Source organism: Oncorhynchus gorbuscha, linkage group LG02, assembly GCF_021184085.1.
Source record: "Oncorhynchus gorbuscha isolate QuinsamMale2020 ecotype Even-year linkage group LG02, OgorEven_v1.0, whole genome shotgun sequence".
Classification (NCBI taxonomy): Eukaryota; Metazoa; Chordata; class Actinopteri; order Salmoniformes; family Salmonidae; genus Oncorhynchus; species Oncorhynchus gorbuscha.
In genome coordinates this window covers 24987429-25011462 of record NC_060174.1, presented here as the reverse complement: position 1 = coordinate 25011462, position 24034 = coordinate 24987429, and the positions used below count along the sequence as shown (strand labels likewise).

Below are 24034 nucleotides of genomic sequence, written 5' to 3'. Positions count from 1 at the left end.
CAATACATCACGCAAAGCAGCTACAACTGTCAGTAAGAGTGTCCATGATTGAGTCTTTGAATGAAGAGATTGAGATAAAACTGTCCAGTTTCAGTGTTTGTTCCAGTCGCTAGCTGCAGCGGACTGAAAAGACGAGCAACCCAGGGATGTGTGTGCTTTGGGGACCTTTAACAGATTGTGACTGGCAGAACGGGTGTTGTATGTGGCAGATGATGGCTGCAGTAGATATCTCAGATAGGTAGGAGTGAGGGCTAAAAGGGTTTTATAAATAAGCATCAACCAGTGGGTCTTGCGACGGGTATACAGAGATGACCAGTTTACAGAGGAGTATAGAGTGAGAGAGAGAGAGAGAGAGAGAACTTCCTACTGCCTGAGCTATGTTGTTGATGTAAATTGAGAAGAGTGTAGGGCCTAGAATCGAGCCTTGGGGTACACCCTTGGTGACATGCATTGGCTGACAAAGCAGATGTTCTGATTTTATACATTGCACTCTTTGAGAGAGGTAGTTAGCAAACCAGGCCAAAGACCCCTCAGAGACACCAATACTCCTTAGCCGGTCCACAAGAATAGAATGGTCTACCATATAAAAAGCTTTGGCCAAGTCAATAAAAATAGCAGTACAACATTGCTTAGAATCAAGGGCAATGGTGACATCATTGAGGACCTTTAGGGTTTCAGTGACACATCCATAACCTGAGTGGAAACCAGATTGCATACCAGAGAGGATACTATAGACATCATGAAAGCCAATCAGTTGATTATTGACAAGTGTTTCCAACACTTTTGATAAACAGGGCAAAATAGAAATGGGGCTATAACGGTTAGGATCAGCTTGATCTCCCCCTTTAAATAAAGGACGAACCGTGGCTGCATTCCAAGGAATGGGAACCTCCTCAGAGAGGAGAGACAGGTTTAAAAGGTCAGAGATGGGCTTGGAGATTATAGGGGAAGCAACCTTAAAGAACAAAGGGTCTGAACCAGATGTTTTTTGGGGGTCAAGTTTAAGGAGCTCTTTTAGCACCTCGGATTCAGTGACCGCCTGCAGGGAGAAACTTTATAGTGTGGCAGGTGAAAAAGAGGGAGGAGCATCAGGGCTAGTCGCATTAGAAGGGGTGGGAGTTGAGGAAATGTTGGACGGGCAAGGAGGCAAACAAATAAATCTAGATCTGTGAATGTTTCTGACCTAAGTGAATGTGTGTTGGGATTTGGATACTAACAGGGATGGCAGCAGAACAGAATCAGCATGATCGATCAGGGGAGATTGGCTGTGCTGCTCTATCTGCTGAACCGAGTGCACTGACATGTGACCTCTGGTAATGTTAACACAGTCACAATTTACACTTCCCACATGTCATCACAGTTATATAATCAGTTAGGCAAACCTCATACTTTTGTAGGCCTTCTTTTGTACTTCATCCATAGTTTTATTCAATGTGATATTCAGTCTGATCCAGAGGGGTTGGGTTAAATCCGGAAGACACATTCCGGTTGAATGCATTCAGTTGAGCATCTGACTCAGTATCTCCTTTCCCTTCCCAGTTCATTAACTTTAATATGCAGTGCTTTCATATGATAACATTTGGAATTTGCATTATAATGGAGTTGGAATATCTTTGTGCACTGTGCTCAGCATTTTGAAAATGCTATATTTGAGAATAGATTTTTATTTGTGTGTGTGCTGACCCATCAGGTTTTTGGTACTGTAGTGCAAAAAAGCTTTAACTAATGGTGACATCTACTGTTTTTTTATGGAAAGTGCAAGGCCATATTTTAGCAGGGAAAAGGCCTCACAACAAGCTCAGAAAACTTGAAAATCTCATTACGTGAAATTCAAGATTACCATATTCAAATAGCCCTTAATGTTTATGATTACCAGTTGTATGAGATCAAGGAAGGAAATGCCATTAGATAATACTCACGCATCAAACAAGTGCATATTTGTCCATATATGAATGCAGAGATTCGAAATATGTGTGCATAATATATTTCTAAAGACGTAGAAGGGTAGCCTACTGTTTTAGGCCATAGTCCGAACAAGCTACTGTACAGCTCAACTGTATATAAAGGCCATGTTCATGGACCAAACGTACACAGACAGAGTGACGCAATGAAAATGGCAATTCCAGAGATTCACAAACTTCACTCTTCTGCTGCTCCTCTTACACTAATATCAGTTTGCAAAGACATTTGAAGACAAATTATGACATATGTGTCTGTCTTAAAAACAACCAACTTCTTCAACTCATACACTTTAGAGGTTGACTTGCGCTTTACAAAGTACATTCTCGTTTACCAAATCGGAGACGTAAATATTATGAGCGCATGTGAAAAAGATGTGTAGGCTCGTGCAGATACTTTTCTGACCAATCACACCAGCAGCTGGGGTTACTGACAAGCTGTAGTACACCCAATCGAAGTGTATGTTTTTCGCTGAAGGGTTTAGCTGGCAGTTTGGAATAATGTCACGTTCAAAACAACTGGGAAATCGAAAAAAAAACGAGCTTCGACTGGGAAAAATATTTTGAACGGTCATCCAACTCGGAATTGCAAGCCGGAAACTCTGGCATCTTGTTAGATCTCAGACTTTCCTACCTGAAGATGACTTACGTTATGATTTGACCTCGTTTTCCCCCAAGTTCACACTTGTCTTTAAAGCACCAAAGTTACTACACAGCTGTTTTTCGCGATTTCAGGGATATGACAGGATGTACGGGGGGGGGCTCAGAACTCGAAAATCTCCGACTTCAGTGCGTTCACGAGAACTGGGAAATCTCCACTGGGAGAAAAAAGAAACTCTGGCATATTTCTAGAGCTCCGGCTTTCCGACCTGAAGATATCTGACGTCATGATTTGACCTCGTTTTTTCCGAGTTCCCAGTTGTTTTGAAAGCACCAATTGTTGTTATTCGTCTGGAACAAATCTAAACGCGTCCCTGGTTAAATTTACGACCAATAGGATTTAACTGAATCGTTTGCGTTTAAACTTTAACCCCTAGGTTACTGGCTATAGTTTATAGGCTACATGCAGTTTATGGTCTTCTTTATTGGCAGACACTCAGAATTTCAACGAATACCGTGCGGATTCCCATCGAAAATGATTTTCTTACAGGGAATAAACGGAAAGTAGTGCCTTTGACACTGGAAGTAAATTATCTATGTGTGTAATACTCATATGGTGTTTTTGTTATTTAAATCTACTTCATGTAGTACTTGTTCCATAATCGACTGACGTGAGGACCTCGGAGGGCTGGTCGAGAAAGCCTGGATGACTGGATACTACGCTGAGCCTCGCAGTACAGTAACCCTACTCATGCTTTTGTTTATAGACTTTCAAGTGATTATCGCTTTGGTTACATATTTCAATAATGTCGCAACTGGCCTGTAAACAAAGAAAGACGACGTGCTGTAATTTATTTTCCCGAAAACTCATGGTCGTGGATAGTCTACATTGAATACGATTATTGTCAACCAAATAACCAGCGTCATTGACCCAGGTGGACGTTTACTAACTGTTCAGGCAGGTTCCTGCACGCTCTCTGTTTAAAGGTTAGGCTACTTGTACCGTAAATGGAAGTTTGTCTTGACTAATTTTGGTATTGCCATTTTATTATTGTTAGGCCTAATCGCAATCAACAAAATAATCCATGTTTAAACGTGTGAGTCGATTTTAAAATGGTTGAAAATCGATGCTCCGTTCAAAGGGAAGGGGTCTACCGCTGGTTTTCGATATTGAACTCGGCCCAGAGAGCTGAGTTCATTTGTGGGCTTTTGGACCTCTGTGTTCCCATCGAACTACGCTTCCTCGGGTCGTGCTTGGAAGATTTAGCCCGCAAGGACTATCACTCCCTCAGGGATGCCGAGATCAAAGCCAACAACCCCGCTGACCTCTCGAACCTTACCAACATCACGGACGAGGTCGTGAGGAGCAAGCTGCTTATCTCCCTTGCACTTCTCAGCTCCGACAATCGAGAGGCTGCGTGTGTTCTCTTCCGAACGCTCACGCACATCGACAGCATCATAAACAACTACGGCCTGCAGCTCAACGATGGACAAACGGATGAGCAGTTCCTTCTCCTCTTCACCATGGCATCCAATCACCCGGCTTTCAGCTTTCATCAGAAGCAGGTGCTAAGACAGGAGCTGACCCAGATCCAGGAGATCCTGCAGGTCACTTGTGGAGAGCAGCAGCCCGGGACTGGTGGCTGCGACGGGACTGGAGCGCTGGCCACCCTGTCTCCTGCCACTAACATCCCAACCTACATCACTGCGCCCACCCTCCACTCCTGTCAGGTCGGGTGTCCATGTTCTCATAAGGTAGGTAATATATTGTCCTCCCTGTTGTCACTTGATGGCCAGATATATGAATGGTATTGTGCCACTTACAAGTTTGAGCAACCATCCAAAACACAACGTTCTATGATAGCCTACACTTGTAGAAAATAGGTGCTATCTAGAACTTAAAAGGGTTCCCATATGAGAACCCTTTGAAGAACCCTTGTTGGTTCCAGGTAGAACACCTTTGGTAGCAAGTAGAACCGTTTTGGGTTCCATGTAGACCCCAACATGGATCCTAAAATGGTTCTACCTGGAACCAAAAATATTTTTTACTTGGAACCAAAAGGCATTCCCCCACGGGGACAGCCGAAGAACCTTTTTGGAACCCTTTTTTTCTAAGAGTGTACCTAACAAGCCAAAAAGTTAGTGAGTGTCAGTGCTAGGAGGCTAACCAGAATCATTCAACAGCTCCCTACACTGTTCTGGTTCTGGGAGTGATGCGTCTTGTGGGACAGGCAGCTATTGTACCCTTTTTTTGGATGAAATGATCATACGAGGGGATATTGTTTTGTACATACACTGTTGGCCTACATTATTTATAACTGATTGAGAATAGATTGTTGTTACACTGTAATTACGCTAATACGCCTACACCTTTTACTTGTGTGGGTTTTTCCAAAAGTAGGAAGAGAATGATAACATTCTAGCCCTTCCCCCATTTCTAGGTCATGTTGAGACATACTAGGGCAATTCTACGATAACAGAAATGATGCCGAGACTCAGATAGTTTACTATAAAATTTATGTCAAACAAAATCCACTGATTGCAAAGTTAAACAAACCATATAACTTAATGCGCAAGGACGACTTAATAATTTCCACAGTAAATTTGACAAAAACACATTTACTATTTTTTTTGTCATTTAGCAGACACTCTTTTCCAGAGCAACTTACAGGAGCAATTTGTTCACCTAGTCAGCTCAGTGAACCGAACCAGCTACCTTTCAGTTACTGGCCCAACACTCTTAACCACAAGGCTACCTGCAGAACAGTGCAGATGCAAAGTTTGGTAACACAATGACTGCACAAACAGCACAAAATGACATTCTGTTATCAAAATTTGCATCAGCGCTGTTCTTCAAGTGTGTTTTTGTTAAGTCTTCATGGACTTTTTTTGAAGTGGTCCTGGTGCATAATAGTTGTATGGTTTGTTTAACTTTGCAATTATTGGTTTTGGTTTGACATACATTTCGACGTGAACTATCTGAGTCTGAGCGTCATTCTGTTATCATGGAATTTCCCACTACTAACAAATGTGACCTAAAAGGAATTAATTGAACTAAACAAACATGCTTTTTGCTGGTCCCCCCAGGGGCATATCTGTCTGTTGTACTCAACCATTGGTGTCCTGAACATTCACTCATACACTCTGTCTGTAGAATCGGCATGACTTTTTACCTCTTTGGACAACCAGATGTTAACACAGCAATGTGGGATTATGAAACCTTTTTAACAAAATATACAGCTTTCTTTGCTTTTAGGATTGTGACATTTATTGCAAAAAGTTATAAATGATATTATGCCATTTTAAGGGTATTTTGTCATGCATCAGGAATATTATTGTTGATAAAATATACACCTCAAGAAACATCTGGAAATGTCATTACCCTTCTATTTACAATATTACAGTGTGTGTTTTGTGTGTGTGTGTGTATGTATGTGTGTTTGTTTGAGAGAAAGAATGAAGAACACATGAAAGGCTAAATGTAATGCTTCAAAAGAAAAGTTAACCTTACTACTTCAATTGGATTTGAATACATTGGCACACAGACACAGGTTAACTTTTTTCTATTCTTAAACAAAGGCAGGATCATTACAAGGGCCTGTTTGTCAATGTGTTGAATCAGAGACACCCAGCAAACACACAGGGCTGTTCAAACATGTGTTTGAGGGGAAAGTACCCTGGCAGCTCAAAGGAAAGTGCTTGGTTGTATTTAGTGTTTTGTTGGTCTTGGCCTCCATTAAGTGCAGGTCAGCACATTTCTCAATGCTGAAATCAATCCTGTGTGAGAGAGACTCAACCCTCCAGTGAATCACCAGGAAGCTCTAGTCTAACTGCTGCTCTCTCTGACTGTTTGGAGAAGCTTTTACGTTAACCCTAACCTGATCAGGCATGAAACATAGCTAAACCACACACACTCCTTAGTGGTGTTTCATCTGCCATGACCTGCGCTACTGCCATGTCCATTTCAGTTCTAAATCTAGCCCAGGCAGCTAGCATCTCTCCTAGCAGCAAGACCTTCCCTTTCCCCTGAGAAAAAGAGCAGATTTGGCAGGAATGGATGCGGATGTGGCAGTAGCACACTGTAAAGAACGCTTAATTGGTTTCAGAGCTCGTCTGTGTGTTGCTGTTGCTGCTTGGTTAAGCACATGTGCTGTTTTACCTCTGCTCTTATACACATCAGCCTCACCACTTACAGGGCTTCAAAGAGGAAAGATGCAAAATACATACAAAATATTTGGTTGGAATGAAGATATTTGGACTGCACAACCTTAGCTAAGACATTTTGCCGGTACATGTTAATAATTACAGAAGCAATAAGATTACTGGGCATATGAATGTATACACAAGCAGGACGACAGTCTCTTTCAACAGATCTTTTAAAACGTCTCTCCTTTCCAGGAAACTAGTTAGTTATAGGTAAAGCCCTGTGTTTTGGTTTATCATGTCACATGACGTAGATTTGATCATTTGACAGAAATTAGAATTGAACCAAAAATGAAAGCAATTATCTGAGGATGGTGCTGGACCATCTGAAAGAAAAAGAAAATAAGACAGTATGTTGAAAAACCTTGAATACAAATCCAGGTCATGTGACATGATTAACCAAAATACAGGACCCTAGTTCAGAGTGCAGTGGCTATTACTCTCCCCTAGCTGTCTTGACAGCCTTTCATGATACCTAATCACAGAGCAAGCAGCACAGACACCTGCTCAGTGTGTCACAACAATACACCGTCTATGGCCATAACGTATAAATCAATATAGACTATATGATACTGCAAAAGAGCTATAATATTCTGCGAATCAGCTGCCGTATTTGTGGTAACCTTTTACTAATGACAGCTTTTCTTCACTTAAAGATGCACTCTCAAACTTTTGTACAATTTCAAAATGGCCTCAGTTTTTGTTGTACTAAGTCATCCACTTGTGTACTACACAGGGCTCAACAGTGTGTTCTGTGTGAACAGGACTTTTATTTTGGGAGCAAAAAAATAATAATCCAATACAAAAGCAATGCCTAAAGATATTTCATTGCAACACTCTTCTCTTCACTGCTCAAATAAGACAGACTGAAACATTGTTTACAAATCATAACCAATCATAATGCTACAAATGTTTCAATGCAGCTAATTAAACCAATCAAACACCAGTCACAACCCTTTTTGCAGAATTCTTCCCCCAGAACTGTGCCACCCTTTTCTGTCAGCTAATTAATGGCATTAGCTAGCAAGCTAGCTAGCAAGAACAACGCATGGAATTTTACCTTTATTTAACCCGGCGAGTCAGTTAAGAACAATTGAAGCTTTCTTTAACAAATTATGAAATGATCAACCACAACCAGAAGAAGATGATGATGAGGACAATGTAGCAGATGCTGCTACTGGACCACCTCCTCAGAGAAATACAAATATCTACATGTTTCTAGAGGGGTTGCTGCACAATGTTCTGTGAGCACAATGTTCTGTGAGTAGTGTTGAATGTGTGGAGTAATAGCAGCAGGGAGGACTTCATTGCCACAACCTAAAACACACGTTTTTGCTCAAATATAACTTTAAGTCAAAAGCACATCAAGTGCCGGGACAAGTACATCGGGGCAGGGGCTGGAGCAACATACCTATGTCTACCAGCCGTATTTGACAGCCAAGCCTGTCAACAGGCAGAGCTAACTGACCTAGAGATGAAATGTATCACCGTTTACCACATTGCCAAAGAGGAGATGACCTTCGCCAAATTCAGACTGATGTTACTCACCCAGAAAAATAGTGGATTTCAAATCAACCCGGCATATGGAACAAGGTTTATTGGCACCATCCTTGGGGCGTCCCTAAACTCTAACCCTAAAATAAAGTTGTTTTATAAGGTAGATTCTAGATCAATGAAATGGATTTGTTCATGTGACTGGAGACTGAACATTTATTTCAGTATCCACGTATCAGTTCATAGTCAGCATGTTACATTACTATTATTAGCTACATAGTTTGTATCATTTTTTATTTTTCTATCTGTTAGCTGAATATATATATTGAATGCAGTATATCATAACAGTTTGTGGTTGGATTAATAAAGGTTATGTTTTAATTACCTGTATAAATATGTTTGTTGTTTCACTTTTGCATACAATCAATGTTCTGTTTTGTATATTACATTTGTTTGTCCAAAACTAATAATCTATGTAAATATGTTTGCAGTTGCACTTTTGAATACAATAATTAAAATATGTTTTTATTCAAACGTCTTGCCCACTCTCTAGTGATGCGGTCTACATCATCAAAGTAACAACGGATGACAATTAAGAACGATAGGACAGTCATTTGCAGTTAAAAATAAAGTAAAACATTTTCTGGTGCTCCTACCTACCAATGAATTTATTTAGAGCGCTGGTACTACGTCATCTATTTCATGTGATTTGTTTTCAATTTTGCAATTTGTATGATATGTTACGAATCCAAGTTGTGCAATATGACACAAGGTAAAAATATATATAACTGCCCCTGAACAAGGCAGTTAACCCACTCTTCCTAGGCCGTCATTGAAAATAAGAATTTGTTCTTAGCTGACTTGCCTAGTTAAATTAAGGTAAAAAAATGAGGTAGTCACCTGGAATGCATTTCAATGAACAGGTGTTCCTTGTTAAAAATGTATTTGTGGAATGTCTTTTCTTCTTAATGCGTTTGAGCCAATCAATTGTGTTGTGACAAGGTAGGGGTACAGTATTGTTACTAGGATTAAATGTCAGGAATTGTGGAAAACTGAGTTTAAATGTATTTGGCTAAGGTGTATGTAAACTTCCGACTTCAACTGTAGATTTTCAAGCAGATTTAAGTCAAAACTGAACCCTGTTTGGTAAAAGACCAAGTCTGTATTATGGCAAGAACAGCTCAAATAAGCAAAGAGAAGCAACAGTCCATCATTACTTCAAAACATGAAGGTCAGTCAATACAAACATTTTCTGTCAAGTTGTGATGATGTGTGGGTGCTTTGCTGGTCACATTGTCTGTGATTTATATAGAATTTAAGGCACACTTAACCAACATGGCTACCACAGCATTCAGCAGCGATACGCCATCCCATCTGGTTTGCGCTTAGTGGGACAATTTGCGCTTCAATAGGACAATGACCCAAAACACACCTCCAGGCTGTGTAGGAACTATTTGACCATAGAAGAAGAGTGATGGAGTGCTGCATCAGGTGACCTGACCTCCACAATCATCCAACCTCAACCCAATTGAGATTGTTAGGGATGAGTTGGACTGCACAGTGAAGGAAAAGCAGCCATCAAGCACTCAGCATATGTGGGAACTCCTTCAATACTGTCGGAAAGTTATTCCTCATGTATAAAGTTATTCCTTATTCCTCAGCTGGTTGAGAGAATTCCAGGGGTGTGCAAAGCTGTCATCAAGACAAAGGGTGGCTAGTTTGAAGAATCTAAAATCTAAATTATATTTAGATTTGTTTAACACTTTTTTGATTTCTACATGATTCCATATGTGTTATTTCATAGTTTTGATCTCTTCACTATTATTCTACAACGTAGAAAATAGTAAAAGTAAAGAAAAACCCTTGAATGAGTAGGTGTGTTTTTACTGGTATTGTAAGTATTCACACCCCTGAGTCAATACTTTGTAGAAGCACCTTTGGTGGTGATGCCAGCTTTGAGTCGGGTGTGTCTGTATAAATCCTACACATCTGGATTTGGGGATTTTCTTCAATTATTCCTTGCAGATTTTCTCAAGCTCTGTTAAGTTAGATGTGGAGTGGTGGTGAACAGCAATCTTCAAGTCTTTCCACTGATTTTCAACAGGATTCAAGTATGGGCTTTGGCTGGGCCACTCAAGGACTTTCACATTCTTGTTCTGAAGCCATTCCAGTGTTGCGTTGGCTGTATGCTTGGGGTCACTGTCCTGTTGGAACGTAAATCTTCACCCTCCCACTTTAAGGTTGTTTGCACTCTGAATCATGTTCTCATCAAGGATGTACCTGTAAAGTGCATTCGGAAAGTATTCGCTTGTTCCACATTTTGTTATGTATATTTTAAAAAATCTGCATCTATCTACAAACAATACCCCATAATTACAAAGCAAAAAAAGGTTTTTATAAATTTGAGCATATTTATAAAAAATAAAAAACAGAAATGCCTTATTTACATAAATATTCAGACCCTTTGCTATGAGACATGAAATTGTGCGCAGGTGCATCCTGTTTCGATTGATCATCCTTGAACTCTTTGGCCTGAATGCCAAGCGTCACGTCTGGAAGAAACCTGGCACCACCCTTACATCCTTACATTGAAGCATGGTGATGACAGCATCATACTGTGATGTTTTTCAGCGGCAGGGACTGGGAGACTAGTCAGGATCGAGGGAAGATGAACGGAGCAAAGTACAGAGAGATCCTTGATGAAAACCTGCTCCAGAGCACTCAGGACCTCAGACTAGGGCAAAGGTTTATACCTTCCAACAGGACATCGACACTAAGCACACAGTCAAGACAATGCAGGAGTTGCTTTGGGACAAGTCTCTGAATTCCCTTGAGTGGCCCAGCCAGCGCCCGGACTTGAACCCGATCGAACATCTCCAGAGAGACCTGAAAATAACTGTGCAGGGACTCTCCCCATCCAACCTGACAGAGCTTGAGAGGATCTGCAGAGAATAATGGGAGGAACTCCCTAAATACAGGTGTGCCAAGCATGTAGCGTCATACCCAAGAAGACTCGAGGCTGTAATCGCTGCCAAAGGTGCTTCAAGAAAGTACAGAGTAAAGGGTCTAAATCTTTATGTAAATGGAATTTTTTAATACATTTGCAAACATTTCTGAAAACCTGTTTTTGCTTTGTCATTATGGGGTATTGTGTGTACATTGATGAGGGGAAAAAACGATTGAATACATTTTTGAAGAAGGCTGTAAATTAACAAAATGTGGAAAAAGTCCAGGGGTCTGAATACTTTCTGAATGCACTGCATTATGTGATTTGTTAAGCACATTTTTACTCCTGAACTTATTTAGGCTTGCCATAGCAAAGGGGTTAAATACTTACTGACTCAAGACATTCTCTTTTAATATTTTTCTTTCTTTCTAAAATGTTCTACAAACAAAATTCCACTTTGATATTATGGGGTATTGTGTGTAGATCAGTGACACACAATCTCAATTTAATACATTTAAAATTCAGACTGTGACACAACAAAAGGATGTGGAAAAAGTAAAGGGGTGTGAATACTTTCTGAAGGCACGGTATTCCTCATAACAATTCTACCTCTGAGATCTACAGACTGTTCCTTGGAATTACAGATAATTGTATTTCTGGGGTGCAGAGATAAAGTAGTCGTTTAATAATTATGTTAAACACTATTATTGCACACTGAGTGAGTCCCTGCAACTTATTATGTGACTTGTTTAGCACATTTTTACTTGACATAACAAATGTTGAATACTTATTGACTCAAGACATTTCAGCATTTCTTTTTTAAGTTAATTTGAAAACATAAAAAACAAACATAATTCCACTTTGAAAGTACAGGGTATTGTGTGTAAGCCAATGACAAAAAAAATCTAAATTTAATAAATGTTTAATTCAGGCTGTAACACAACAGATGTGGAAAAAGTCAAAGGGTATAAATACTTTCAGAAGGCACTGTATGGGATGACAATGATTTTCTATGTTTTGTTTTGAAAAATATAGTGTCCTAAGAAAATTACCCCATAGGATGTCATCAGAGGTCATTTTCAAATAAAGTCAGTGATTTCCATAAGTCTGTGAGTGTGACCCTGTCTCTTACCTCTGTAAGGCATAATACACGAGGGAGATGATTATATGACAGTGAGTGAGTAGGGCAGTCTGAATGACAGTCAAGGTGCTGAAGGTTTAGTAATCCCTAACCCTCTGACCATGATATTAACCTACTTGACATGACCTTTGACCCATGTTTCACAGACACTGCACCGAGAGGTCGGGGCAGGGCGAGGGAACGAGGGAATTGTCCCAGAATCCATGCCTCACATGCCATCTCTCTCATGCAAGGAGCTGCCAGTCAAGGTGCACGTTGGGAAACCCTGCAAAGGTGAGAAACATAACTTTTCTCTGTCACGCTTATCCACAGAACTCTCTCACACTAATTTACTCTATATACGAATGAGACAAGGGCAGGACATTACAGAGACAGTAAGCGTCAAGGTTCACTCCAACAACGTCACACATGGGAATCTGTAGTACTATGGGATTCTTGTGATCACAGGTGTTGTTGCTCATACAGTACATGTCTTTGGAGGAAGCAGTTCAGTTACAGATGTAGGATCTTAATTTGATCACTCATTTGTTGCTTAGAATTTTCCTGCACAGCTGGAAATGCAAACTTGTAGTGTAATTCAAGGTTTAAAAAGTATTCTAAAGTTTGTAGTTTCCACTTTAAAATGCCAGACTTGCTTTGCCCTAATGAAAAATGTATCAACACCTGCAAAAAATATCCATTAACTATAATCCACATAATAATTTCCATTTCCTTTTGCTGCAGGATTATTTTCCTTTTGAAGCAAACTGTCTGAAATTAAGATTTTACATCGGTAGTTGTCAGACAGATCATGCTTTGTAGTTGTGTCAGCCACTCACACATGCACCCAGAACAAGAAACCACATGCTGAAATACCGATATCGACCAATCAGGCTCCCTGAGGAATGTGGAGGCATGATTGCCCTATGGCCCTCCCCCAATCAGAAGGAGAGAGAGAAGGTTGCTCATTAATCTAGTTCTCAACCTGAGGGATTGCTGGCCGTGTGCCATGAAGGGCATCAGTGTTATGTTTTACACACTGCTACGCTGCTCCAGTCTGGAGGGAGCAGCTGCTGCAGGAATCTCCCATCATCCTCTGTTTCACACTTCTCATTCTCCCATTCACTCCTTCACACTGTACATACTACTGAACAGTTCCACTGCTATGTGGAATGATGTTTAAAACTTTTACTCTACTAGAGTGTCATTTAGGTAATGAGGTATTTGTTTTGAGGGGGTGTAGCAGATTGTTCTTCTTCTCCTTAGTACAATATTAGTAAATATTTGCTGCCATAGGCCTGAATAGACAACTTATACGCATGCACAGCCAGAAGGAAACAAACTCACAAAAGGCCATGCTTGTTTGGATTTGAATGATACTGTTGCTTGGGATTGTTTTCAGGCCACATACACTACAGCTATAAATATTGTATGTTTCTTAGTTGTCTGCATGTTTTTTTTGTGTCTTTTTTTTTGTCTATTTTTTAATTCACAAGCCAAATGTTCTCCTCCAGTTTTGGAAAGCTTTACCTGGCGGTAGGAGTGACTTGGTGGACAATGATGACCTCAGCCATGTCATTTTTTTCTGAAATCCTGACAATAGTAGGAAGTAGATGTTACGTAGATGTTAAGTAGATGTTAGGTAGTATGTACATGTAGGTATTGTTAAAGTGGCTATGTATATATGATGAACAGAGAGTAGCAGAAGTGTAAAAAGAGGGGTTGGCGGGTGGTGGGACTGTAACAATCTCTTCATCTGAGGAACAGGAAAGATCGGACCAAAACGCAAGTGTCCATGTTAATTTAATATCACTGAACACGAAATACAAAATAACCAAGGGGAACAACGAAATCGAAACAATCCTGAAAGGTGACACAACACAAAACAGGAAACAACTACCCACAAACACCAGGTGGGAACAGGCTACCTAAGTATGGTTCTCAATCAGAGACAACGATTGACAGCTGCTTCTGATTGGGAACCATACCAGGCCAAACACATAGAACTATAACACACAGAACAAACATAAAATGCCCACCGCAACTCACGCCCGGACCAAACTAAAATAGAGACAATAAAAAGGAACTAAGGTCAGGACGTGACAGGGACACAATGCAGATAGCCCGGTAAGCCAATGTGCAGGAGCACTGGTTGGTCGGGCCATTTAGGTAGTATGTAAATGAATGTATAGTTAATGTGACTATGCATATAAAATAAACAGAGAGTAGCAGCAGCGTAAAAGAGGGGTGGGGGTGGCACACAATGCAAATAGTCCGGGTAACCATTGGGTTACCTGTTCAGGAGTCTTATGGCTTGGGGGTAAAAACTGTTGAGAAGCCTTTTTGTCCTAGACTTGGCACTCCGGTAACGCTTGCCATACGGTAGTAGAGAGAACAGTCTATGACTGGGGTGGCTGGGGTCTTTGACAATTTTTAGGGCCTTCCTCTGACACCGCTTGGTGTAGAGGTCCTGGATGGCAGGCAGCTTTGCCCCAGTGATGTACTGGGCCGTATGCACTACCCTCTGAAGTGCCTTGCGGTCGGACGCCGAGCGATTTCCGTCCAGGCAGTGATGCAATCGGTCAGGATGCTCTCGATGTTGCAGCTGTAGATCCTTTTTAGGATCTCAGGACCCATGCCAAATCTTTTTAGTTTCCTGAGGGGGAATAGGCTTTGTCGTGCCCTCTTCACAACTGTCTTGATGTGTGTGGACCAATCTAGTGTGTTGTTGATGTGGACACCAAGGGATTTGAACCTGCTCCACTACAGCCCCGTCGATGAGAATGGGGACGTGGACTCCTGGGTGGCGCAGTGGTTAAGGGCGCTGTACTACAGTGCCAGCTTTGCCATCAGAGACCCTGGGTTCGCGCCCAGGCTCTGTTGTAACCGACCGGGATGTCCATGGGTCGACGCACAATCTACCTAGTGTCGTCCGGGTTAGGGAGGGTTTGGCCGGTAGGGATATCCTTGTCTCATCGCGCACCAGCGACTCCTGTTTGTCAGAATTTGTGGGTTTTTGTTTGTCCACCCGCCTCTTGAGGATTGACCACAAGGTCTCAATGGGATGAAGGTCTGGGGAGTTTCCTGGCCATGGATCCAAAATATCGATGTTTTGTTCCCCAAGCCACTTAGTTATCACTTTTGCCTTATGGCAAGGTGCTCCATGCTGGAAAAGGCATTGTTCCTCATCAAACTTTTCCTGGATGGTTGGGAGAAGTTGCTCTCGGAGGATGTGTTGGTACCCTTCTTTATTCATGGCTGTGTTCTTAGGCAAAATTGTGAATGATCCCACTCCCTTGGCTGAGAAGCAACCCCACACATGAATGGTCTCAGGATCATTTTTCAAGAGCGCCCTGGCCAAGATAGGCAGCACCAAGTCATTACAAAGAAATTAAGGACAGACAACATGAAAAACTAAGTAATTTAGTAATAACCATTGAATTCACAAGAGTATAAAACAGTCAATTAAAAACATTGACAGGTCAGGGAATCAGCCTCGAAATCCTTCATCAGTGATTTAAAAACACCAATCAGGACAAGTTATTCCAGTTTAAAAGTATTTTGTAAGGTGTTCCAAGACGGTGGCGCAGAGTACATAAAAGCCCTTTTACCAAATTCAGTTCAGACATTTGGAACAGTTAGCAGGATAAAGTCCAGTGAACGAAGAGAGTACCCACCACATTTCTGAACAATAAAAATGCACAAATAAAAAGATAGTAAACCCAAAATGGCTTTGTAAATATAAGTATACCAGTGACTGAGCCTACGAGTGACTAGAGAAGGCCAGCCAACCCTGGTATACAAAGTGCAGTGGTGCGTAAGGGTTTTGCAGTTTAAAATAAATCTCAATGTGCCATGGTAAAAAGTGTGAATTGATCTCAAACATTGAGCGGAAGCATTCATATATAAAATATCCCCATAGTCTAGTAAAGGTGTACATGTAGCTGATACTAGCCTCCTTCTGGCTTCAAAAGAAAAACAGGCCTTATTCCTAAAATAAAATCCCAATTTCAGCTTCAATTTTTTTGTAAGTTGTTGAATATGCAATTTAAAAGAGAGGTCGTCATCAATTAAAATTCCAAGATATTTATATGAGGTTACAACCTCAATCTCCTTGCTGTGACAGGTAGTAATAGGTGAAAGGTTCAGAGGTCTATTTCTTGCATTAGAGAACACCATTAGTTTAGTTTTGTCAGTATTGAGAATAAGCTTCAATTGACACAAGGTATGTTGAACCGTATAAAAAGCAGTTTGCATGTTCTGGAAAGCTTTTGTAAGAGACGAGGCACAACAGTAAATAACAGTATCATCAGCATAAAAATGAAGTTGTGCATTTTGGACATTTTTGTCTAAATTATTTATATAAATAGTGAATAAGAGAGGACCAAGTACAGAGCCTTGGGGCACACCATTCAAGACAGACAATTTAACAGACATAAGCCCATCAAATTGAGTGCACTGAGTTTTATCAGACAGATAGTTAGCAAACCATGCAACTGCATGCTCCGAAAGACCTACACTCGACAATCTCTGCCTCTCTATAGCATGATCAACTGTATCAAAAGCCTTAGAGAGATCAATAAAAAGTGAGACACAGTGCTGTTGTTTGTCAATGGCTTCAGTGATATCATTTAAAACCTTCATGGCTGCTGTAATTGTGCTATGCTTCTTCCTGAAGCCCGATTTGGTATATTGATAAAATAGAGTTAGTAAATAAAAACTATTTTAGCTGTTCACTTACAAGGGTTTCAAGTATTTTCACCATGGGTGACAGTGTTGAGATTGGCCTATAATTATTTAAAAGAGTTGGATCTCCCCCTTTTGAAAGTGGTAGGACAAATGCTGATTTCCAGATCTTTGGAATTTCATTACATTCCAGGGTTAGATTGACCAGAGATGTAAGTGGTTCAGCTATGAAATCAGCTGCCAGATTTAAAAAGCAGGGATCCAAAATATCAGGACCTGCAGATCTAAGGATTTCAGGGCTTTATGTACCACCTGCACTGAGAATGGCAAAAAGCTCAAAGTTTGACCAGCTCTCAGTGGTTCATACACACAGGGTTGTACAGAGACATAGGACAGTGCTCATTGAAACAATTCAGCATTTCAGTTTTGTCATATATAGCAACAGAGTCCTTCAAAACACATGACGGTAATTCATTAACATTATTGTTACCAGACATAGATTTAATAGCCTTCCAAAACTTCAGGTTGTCAGTGGTAACAGACATAAAATATTCAGACTTGGCCTTCCTGAGAAGAAAAGAACACTTGTTTCGTAACTGCCTAAAAATAAGACAATCAGCATCAGAACATGATTTCCTTGCTTTAGCCCAGGCTAGATTACGGTCGTGAATAATACAAGACAGCTCAGAAGAAAACCATGGATTATCCCGCCCTTTAACCTTGAACCTGCGGAATGGGGAATGTTTGTTTACTATTTGGGAAAAACCATCATGAAAGAATTTTCAGGCAGTTTCCACATCAGGGATAAGCTCAATCTTGCTCCAGTCAAAATAAAACAAATCATGAAAGAAAGCCTGCTCATTAAAACACTTCAAAATTATCTTATGAATAAAACGTGGGTTTGTCTTTGGAACCTTAGTATTTCTAACAGCAACAACAGCACAATGGCCACTTAAATCATTACAAAAAACACCAACCACAGAATATTTATGTGGAACATTTGTCAATATCAAATCAATCAGGGTAGATTTATCTGGGCATTTAAGATTTGGGCGAGTGAGTAAGTTAATCAACTGGGTAAAATTCATAGAATTACAAAACATTTTTAAATCATCAGATACCGGCTTTAACCAACACCAGATGAGATCACCAATCAAGATCATTTCACTGTAAAGAAGTTTAGACATAAGGTGCGTCAAAGAAGAAAATGCATCACCGAGAGCAGAGGGGGGTCTATAACAGCCAATCACAGTTATAGAGAGGCCCTTTGAAACCTCAACATTCAAAGCAAGAAATTCCAACTGTTTACAAATAGTTTCAGACTTTGCCACACTTACATGGAATTTAGATTTTACATATATAGCTACACCCGCACCTTTCTTATCCCGATCAGTGCGATAAACATTGTAAACACTTATACAAATATCCTTATCAAAAACAGACTTGCTGAGCCTGGTTTCAGAAAACACATCAGCATCAGTTGATTTAGCCCAAATCCTAACCCCATCAATTTTTGACAACAGTGAAAAATACCAAAACCAGATCTTGATTTAAAATCAGAGGGGGTTTGGAGACATTGCATATCAGGGCAGCAATATCCTTGCCTGGGAAGCCCTTTTCGTGCAAAGCAATGATGATGGCACGTGTTTCCTTGCAGATAACCATGGTTGACAGAGGAAGAACAATGATTCCAAGCACCACCCTCCTGAAGCTTCCAGTCTGTTATTTGAACTCAATCAGCATGACAGAGTGATCTCCAGCCTTGTCCTCATTAACACTCACACCTGTGGTAACGAGAGAATCACTGACATGATGTCAGCTGGTCCTTTTGTGGCAGGGCTGAAATGCAGTGGAAATGTTTTTTGGGGATTCAGTTAATTTGCATAGCAAAGAGGGACTTTGCAATAAATTGCAATTCATCTGATCACTCATCATAACATTCTGGAGTATGTGCAAATTGCCATCATACAAACTGAGGTAGCAGACTGTGAAAAGGAATTTTTGTGTCATTCTCAAAACTTTTGGCCACGACTGTATAAAGAACTTGTATTTGTCTAGTTATTTTGGGAAAGAACTCCAATTGATTCTCAAAGAATTCATACCTTCATATTCATCAATTTATTAATGTATTACTATTATTCAAATTTGAGTCTTATAGAGTTATTGTAAATAACTCACAAGTCAGGCCTACTTAGATTACCAATTTTGTCCAAGAAAGGACTAGTACCCCATTAATAATTTAGATACTACCTTACATGTAATATTTTGAACTCAGGTTACACAACTTGTATAATGGTATAATGAGTCAGTGTGTAGGAATGTCTTCTATCTGAGGGGAGTTTAAGTATGGGTTGATAGTTAAGGGTTTTAGAGGATTAAGGAGTTGATTGTTAGAGGAACAGATTAAGATGAGGGCTGATATTGCTTTGAAAGGAGCAGGTCTCTCCGTTACTCAGTAGGATTGGCCTCTCCCCTCTCTGGTTTCCCAATGCTGGGCTAGCTACACTTCCTCATGGCTAGGGCTGCATGCCTGTCATCACACAGCACAAAGCAGGACGAACATACCTCCACACACTCACACACACAGCAGCGAGGGTGCACTTGTTATTCAAACATGTAGATAGTGAATTACTTACTTTGTAATGCCATCTTGGTTTTGGTGTCATTTTCATACTACACACACCACATTAAATGTGCTGATAATGTAAAAAATAAAAACATTGTCACTGTTGATTAGTCACTTTGTGTGTCTCTGTGCGCCAGTGTATTGCACAGGGTATAGGTATAGTATGTAACCAGATCTGTTAGAATGGTAGTATGCCCTGGATTAATGAGTCTGGCACCAGGCATATGGAGACTCTTGCACCTACTACCTACTGAGAACAGGCAGGGTGCTGAGGGAGAGGCTGGGTGGCATGGCAGAGGGTACAGGTTTATACCCTGATGAAGACAGCTTGGCTGTCGAAACGTTGGTATTACATTTTTGCATCTGAGCTCCAAGAGTGTGCGGCTCTCTTTTATTTTCAAATTTCTACTCCGCTAGCCAGCACCTCGTCTTAATAGGTGTGTGTTTCTTTTTCTTCTAGAGGGTACAGGTCACCTTATTGGCAGGGTAGGGGGCTGATGGAGGGGCACGGTGCTGAGGGAGTGGGGCCACCTGATGGGGCAGGGTGGCAGAGCAGGGGACTGAGGGAGAGGGACAACCTGACAGGGGGCAGGGTGACAGAGCAGGGGACTGAGGGAGAGGGATGACCTGGTGCAGGGTGGCTTGGTATGCGACAGGGTGCTGAGGGAGATGGACTGCCTGGGTGGGTGAGAAGGACCAGGACATGACTAGGTTACATGTGAGTACATGGCTTGGGTTTCTACTGTGTAGTACAGGATGTGGTTGAGAGGAGATGTACTCTGTCCCTTAGGTTGAGGATGTGTGTGTTGGAGGAGGTTGGAGATCTGTGGGCTCAGCTTTGGCTGAGTGGTGGGTGGAGGGAGGAGTTAGTGTGTGGTAGATAAACTGAGTTTGCACATTAAGAGGTATGCTTTTTGGGTTAAGATGGTGTATTTTGAAAGACTAGCGCTGTGAGAAAGGGCAGAAAGGTGCATAGATTTTTAAATCTTACAAGCTGTCCCCAGATCGGTTCCTGGACTGATGTCAGTTGGCCGTCCTTATTTTCCTCAGTGTTCGTAATATGTTTAATTTCACTTTAGTGGGTTTTTAGACTACAGACTTAGGAAATCCCTAGAAACATTGTATCACAGTTCAATTCAAATAGGAAATCTGGCGCATTATCAGTACTGGAAGAAGTTTTTGGATGAAGTTGGTCCTACGCATCAGTTTGGACCAGAGAGGATCTCTTGGCTGAAGTGGTTGTTGTTGGTTTAGGAGTTAACTCACATACTTGTCCTCAGGGGGTTATTAGGTTATTTTAGCTATGAGATATGAATAGCAGTCAATGTCTTTTTCTTTCTCATCACTTCGCCTTCACTCTGTTTTCGGAGAGTGATGCTTTAACACAGATAATAATACACACTGCCCTCCTGTCTACACCAGACAGTCATGGGGAAATGACTAGCATATTTTAGAAACCTCAAATAAGTCCATGTAACTAGGCGATTTAAACAGTGAAAGAAAAGCTATTCTTGCCAGTAGAATACCTGTAGTGCAATGCTCTGAATCTGGAAAGATACTAAGATAGCAGCACTCAGTTTGTCTGTGAGAATATAGGCCTAACAGATAACAGGTGAATGTGCATGGTCAATGCTCCACAGGCAGGCTTTGGCTATGTATGATCAGACTATACCAACTCATCTCAATTAAGTCAACTAACTATTTGTTTTCAGGGAGTAGATTAATTTTCAGTTGCCTTACGGTAACATGGGTGATATGCTAAACTAAACTAAGGATGGGATTTTGTCTGTGTGAACTCTGCTGTGAGTGAGAGTGATATTAGGTCAGTGCTATTGTCTCTGGCTACTGTCGGGTTCTGTATGGTCTGAATATGGGCAGGGTAAGGAGCCCACACAGGAGAGAGGGTTCAGCACAGACAGCATGACATACAGTACTGTAGTTCCTCCTCTGTCCACACTCCAGAAGCACACAGGTCAAGTTCACTTTCCCCACTTACTCACTCACTCACTTTTCTACACACTGTCCCTACTCTCTCTTTCACTTACTCACCTTTCTTTTCTACACACTGTCCCTACTCTCTCTTTCACTCACTCACTTTTCTACACACTGTCCATACTCTATCTTTCACTTACTCACCTTTCTTTTCCACACACTGTACCTACTCTCTCTTTCACTCCTTCACTTTTCGACACACTGTCCCGACTCTCTCTTTCACTTACTCACCTTTCTTTTCTACACACTGTCCCTACTCTCTCTTTCACATACTCACTCACTTTTCTACACGCTGTCCCTACTCTCTCTTTTACTCACTCACTGTTCTACACACTGTCCCTACTCTCTCTTTCACTCCCTCACTTTTATACACACTGTCCCTACTCTCTCTTTCACTTACTCACCTTTCTTTTCTACACACTGTCCCTACTCTCTCTTTCACTTACTCACCTTTCTTTTCTACACACTGTCCCCACTCTCTTTCACTTACTCACCTTTCTTTTCTACACACTGTCCCTACTCTCTCTTTCACTCACTCACTTTTCTACACACTGTCCCTACTCTCTCTTTCACTTACTCACCTTTCTTTTCTACACACTGTCCCTACTCTCTCTTTCACATACTCACTCACTTTTCTACACGCTGTCCCTACTCTCTCTTTTACTCACTCACCTTTCTTTTCTACACACTGTCCCTGCTCTCTCTTTTACTCACTCACTGTTCTACACACTGTCCCTACTCTCTCTTTCACTCCCTCACTTTTATACACACTGTCCCTACTCTCTCTTTCACTCACTCACCTTTCTTTTCTACACACTGTCCCTACTCTTTCTTTCACTCACTCACTTTTCTACACACTGTCCCTACTCTCTCTTTCGCTCACTCACCTTTCTTTTCTACACACTGTCCCTGCTCTCACTTTCACTCACTCACTCACTTTTCTACACACTGTCCCTGCTCTCTCTTTCACTCACTAACTTTTCTACACACTGTTCCTACTCTCTCTTTCACTCACTCACTTTTCTACACACTGTCCCTACTCTCTCTTTTACTCACTCACCTTTCTTTTCTACACACTGTCCCTGCTCTCTCTTTTACTCACTCACTGTTCTACACACTGTCCCTACTCTCTCTTTCACTCCCTCACTTTTATACACACTGTCCCTACTCTCTCTTTCACTCACTCACCTTTCTTTTCTACACACTGTCCCTACTCTTTCTTTCACTCACTCACTTTTCTACACACTGTCCCTACTCTCTCTTTCGCTCACTCACCTTTCTTTTCTACACACTGTCCCTGCTCTCACTTTCACTCACTCACTCACTTTTCTACACACTGTCCCTGCTCTCTCTTTCACTCACTAACTTTTCTACACACTGTTCCTACTCTCTCTTTCACTCACTCACTTTTCTACACACTGTCCCTGCTCTCTCTTTCACTCACTCACTTTTCTACACTGTCCCTACTCTCTCTTTCACTTACTTACTCACCTTTCTTTTCTACACACTGTCCCTACTCTCTCTTTCACTTACTTACTCACCTTTCTTTTCTACACACTGTCCCTACTCTCTCTTTCACTCACTCACTTTTCTACACACTGTCCCTACTCTCTCTTTCACTTACTTACTCACCTTTCTTTTCTACACACTGTCCCTACTCTCCCTTTCACTCACTCACGTTTCTACACACTGTCCCAACTCTCTCTTTCACTCACTCACTTTTCTACACACTGTCCCTACTCTCTCTTTCACTTACTTACTCACCTTTCTTTTCTACACACTGTCCCTACTCTCCCTTTCACTCACTCACGTTTCTACACACTGTCCCAACTCTCTCTTTCACTCACTCACTTTTCTACACACTGTCCCAACTCTCTCTTTCACTCACTCACTTTTCTACACACTGTCCCTACTCTCTCTTTCACTCACTCACTTTTCTACACACTGTCCCTACTCTCTCTTTCACTCACTCACCTTTCTACACACTGTCCCTACTCTCTCTTTCACTCACTCACTTTTCTACACACTGTCCCTACTCTCTCTTTCACTCACTCACTTTTCTACACACTGTCCCTACTCTCTCTTTCACTCACTCACCTTTCTACACACTGTCCCTACTCTCTCTTTCACTCACTCACTTTTCTACACACTGTCCCTACTCTCTCTTTCACTCACTAACTTTTCTACACACTGTTCCTACTCTCTCTTTCACTCACTCACTTTTCTACACACTGTCCCTGCTCTCTCTTTCACTCACTCACTTTTCTACACTGTCCCTACTCTCTCTTTCACTTACTTACTCACCTTTCTTTTCTACACACTGTCCCTACTCTCTCTTTCACTTACTTACTCACCTTTCTTTTCTACACACTGTCCCTACTCTCTCTTTCACTCACTCACTTTTCTAC

General features: G+C 41.2%; 1 protein-coding gene across 1 annotated transcript in view; it reads left to right on the top strand.

Annotated features, from left to right (window-relative positions):
• Positions 1 to 2524: 2524 nt before the first annotated feature.
• Positions 2525 to 24034, top strand: part of LOC123999553 (zinc finger CCHC domain-containing protein 14-like) — a 41668-nt gene continuing 20158 nt past the window's right edge. Inside the window, exons 1-2 of the mRNA XM_046305445.1 lie at positions 2525 to 4313; positions 12490 to 12616. Of these exons, the coding sequence (XP_046161401.1) occupies positions 3672 to 4313; positions 12490 to 12616 (769 nt within the window). The 5' untranslated portion in view covers positions 2525 to 3671. The remainder of the gene's footprint in view (positions 4314 to 12489; positions 12617 to 24034) is intronic.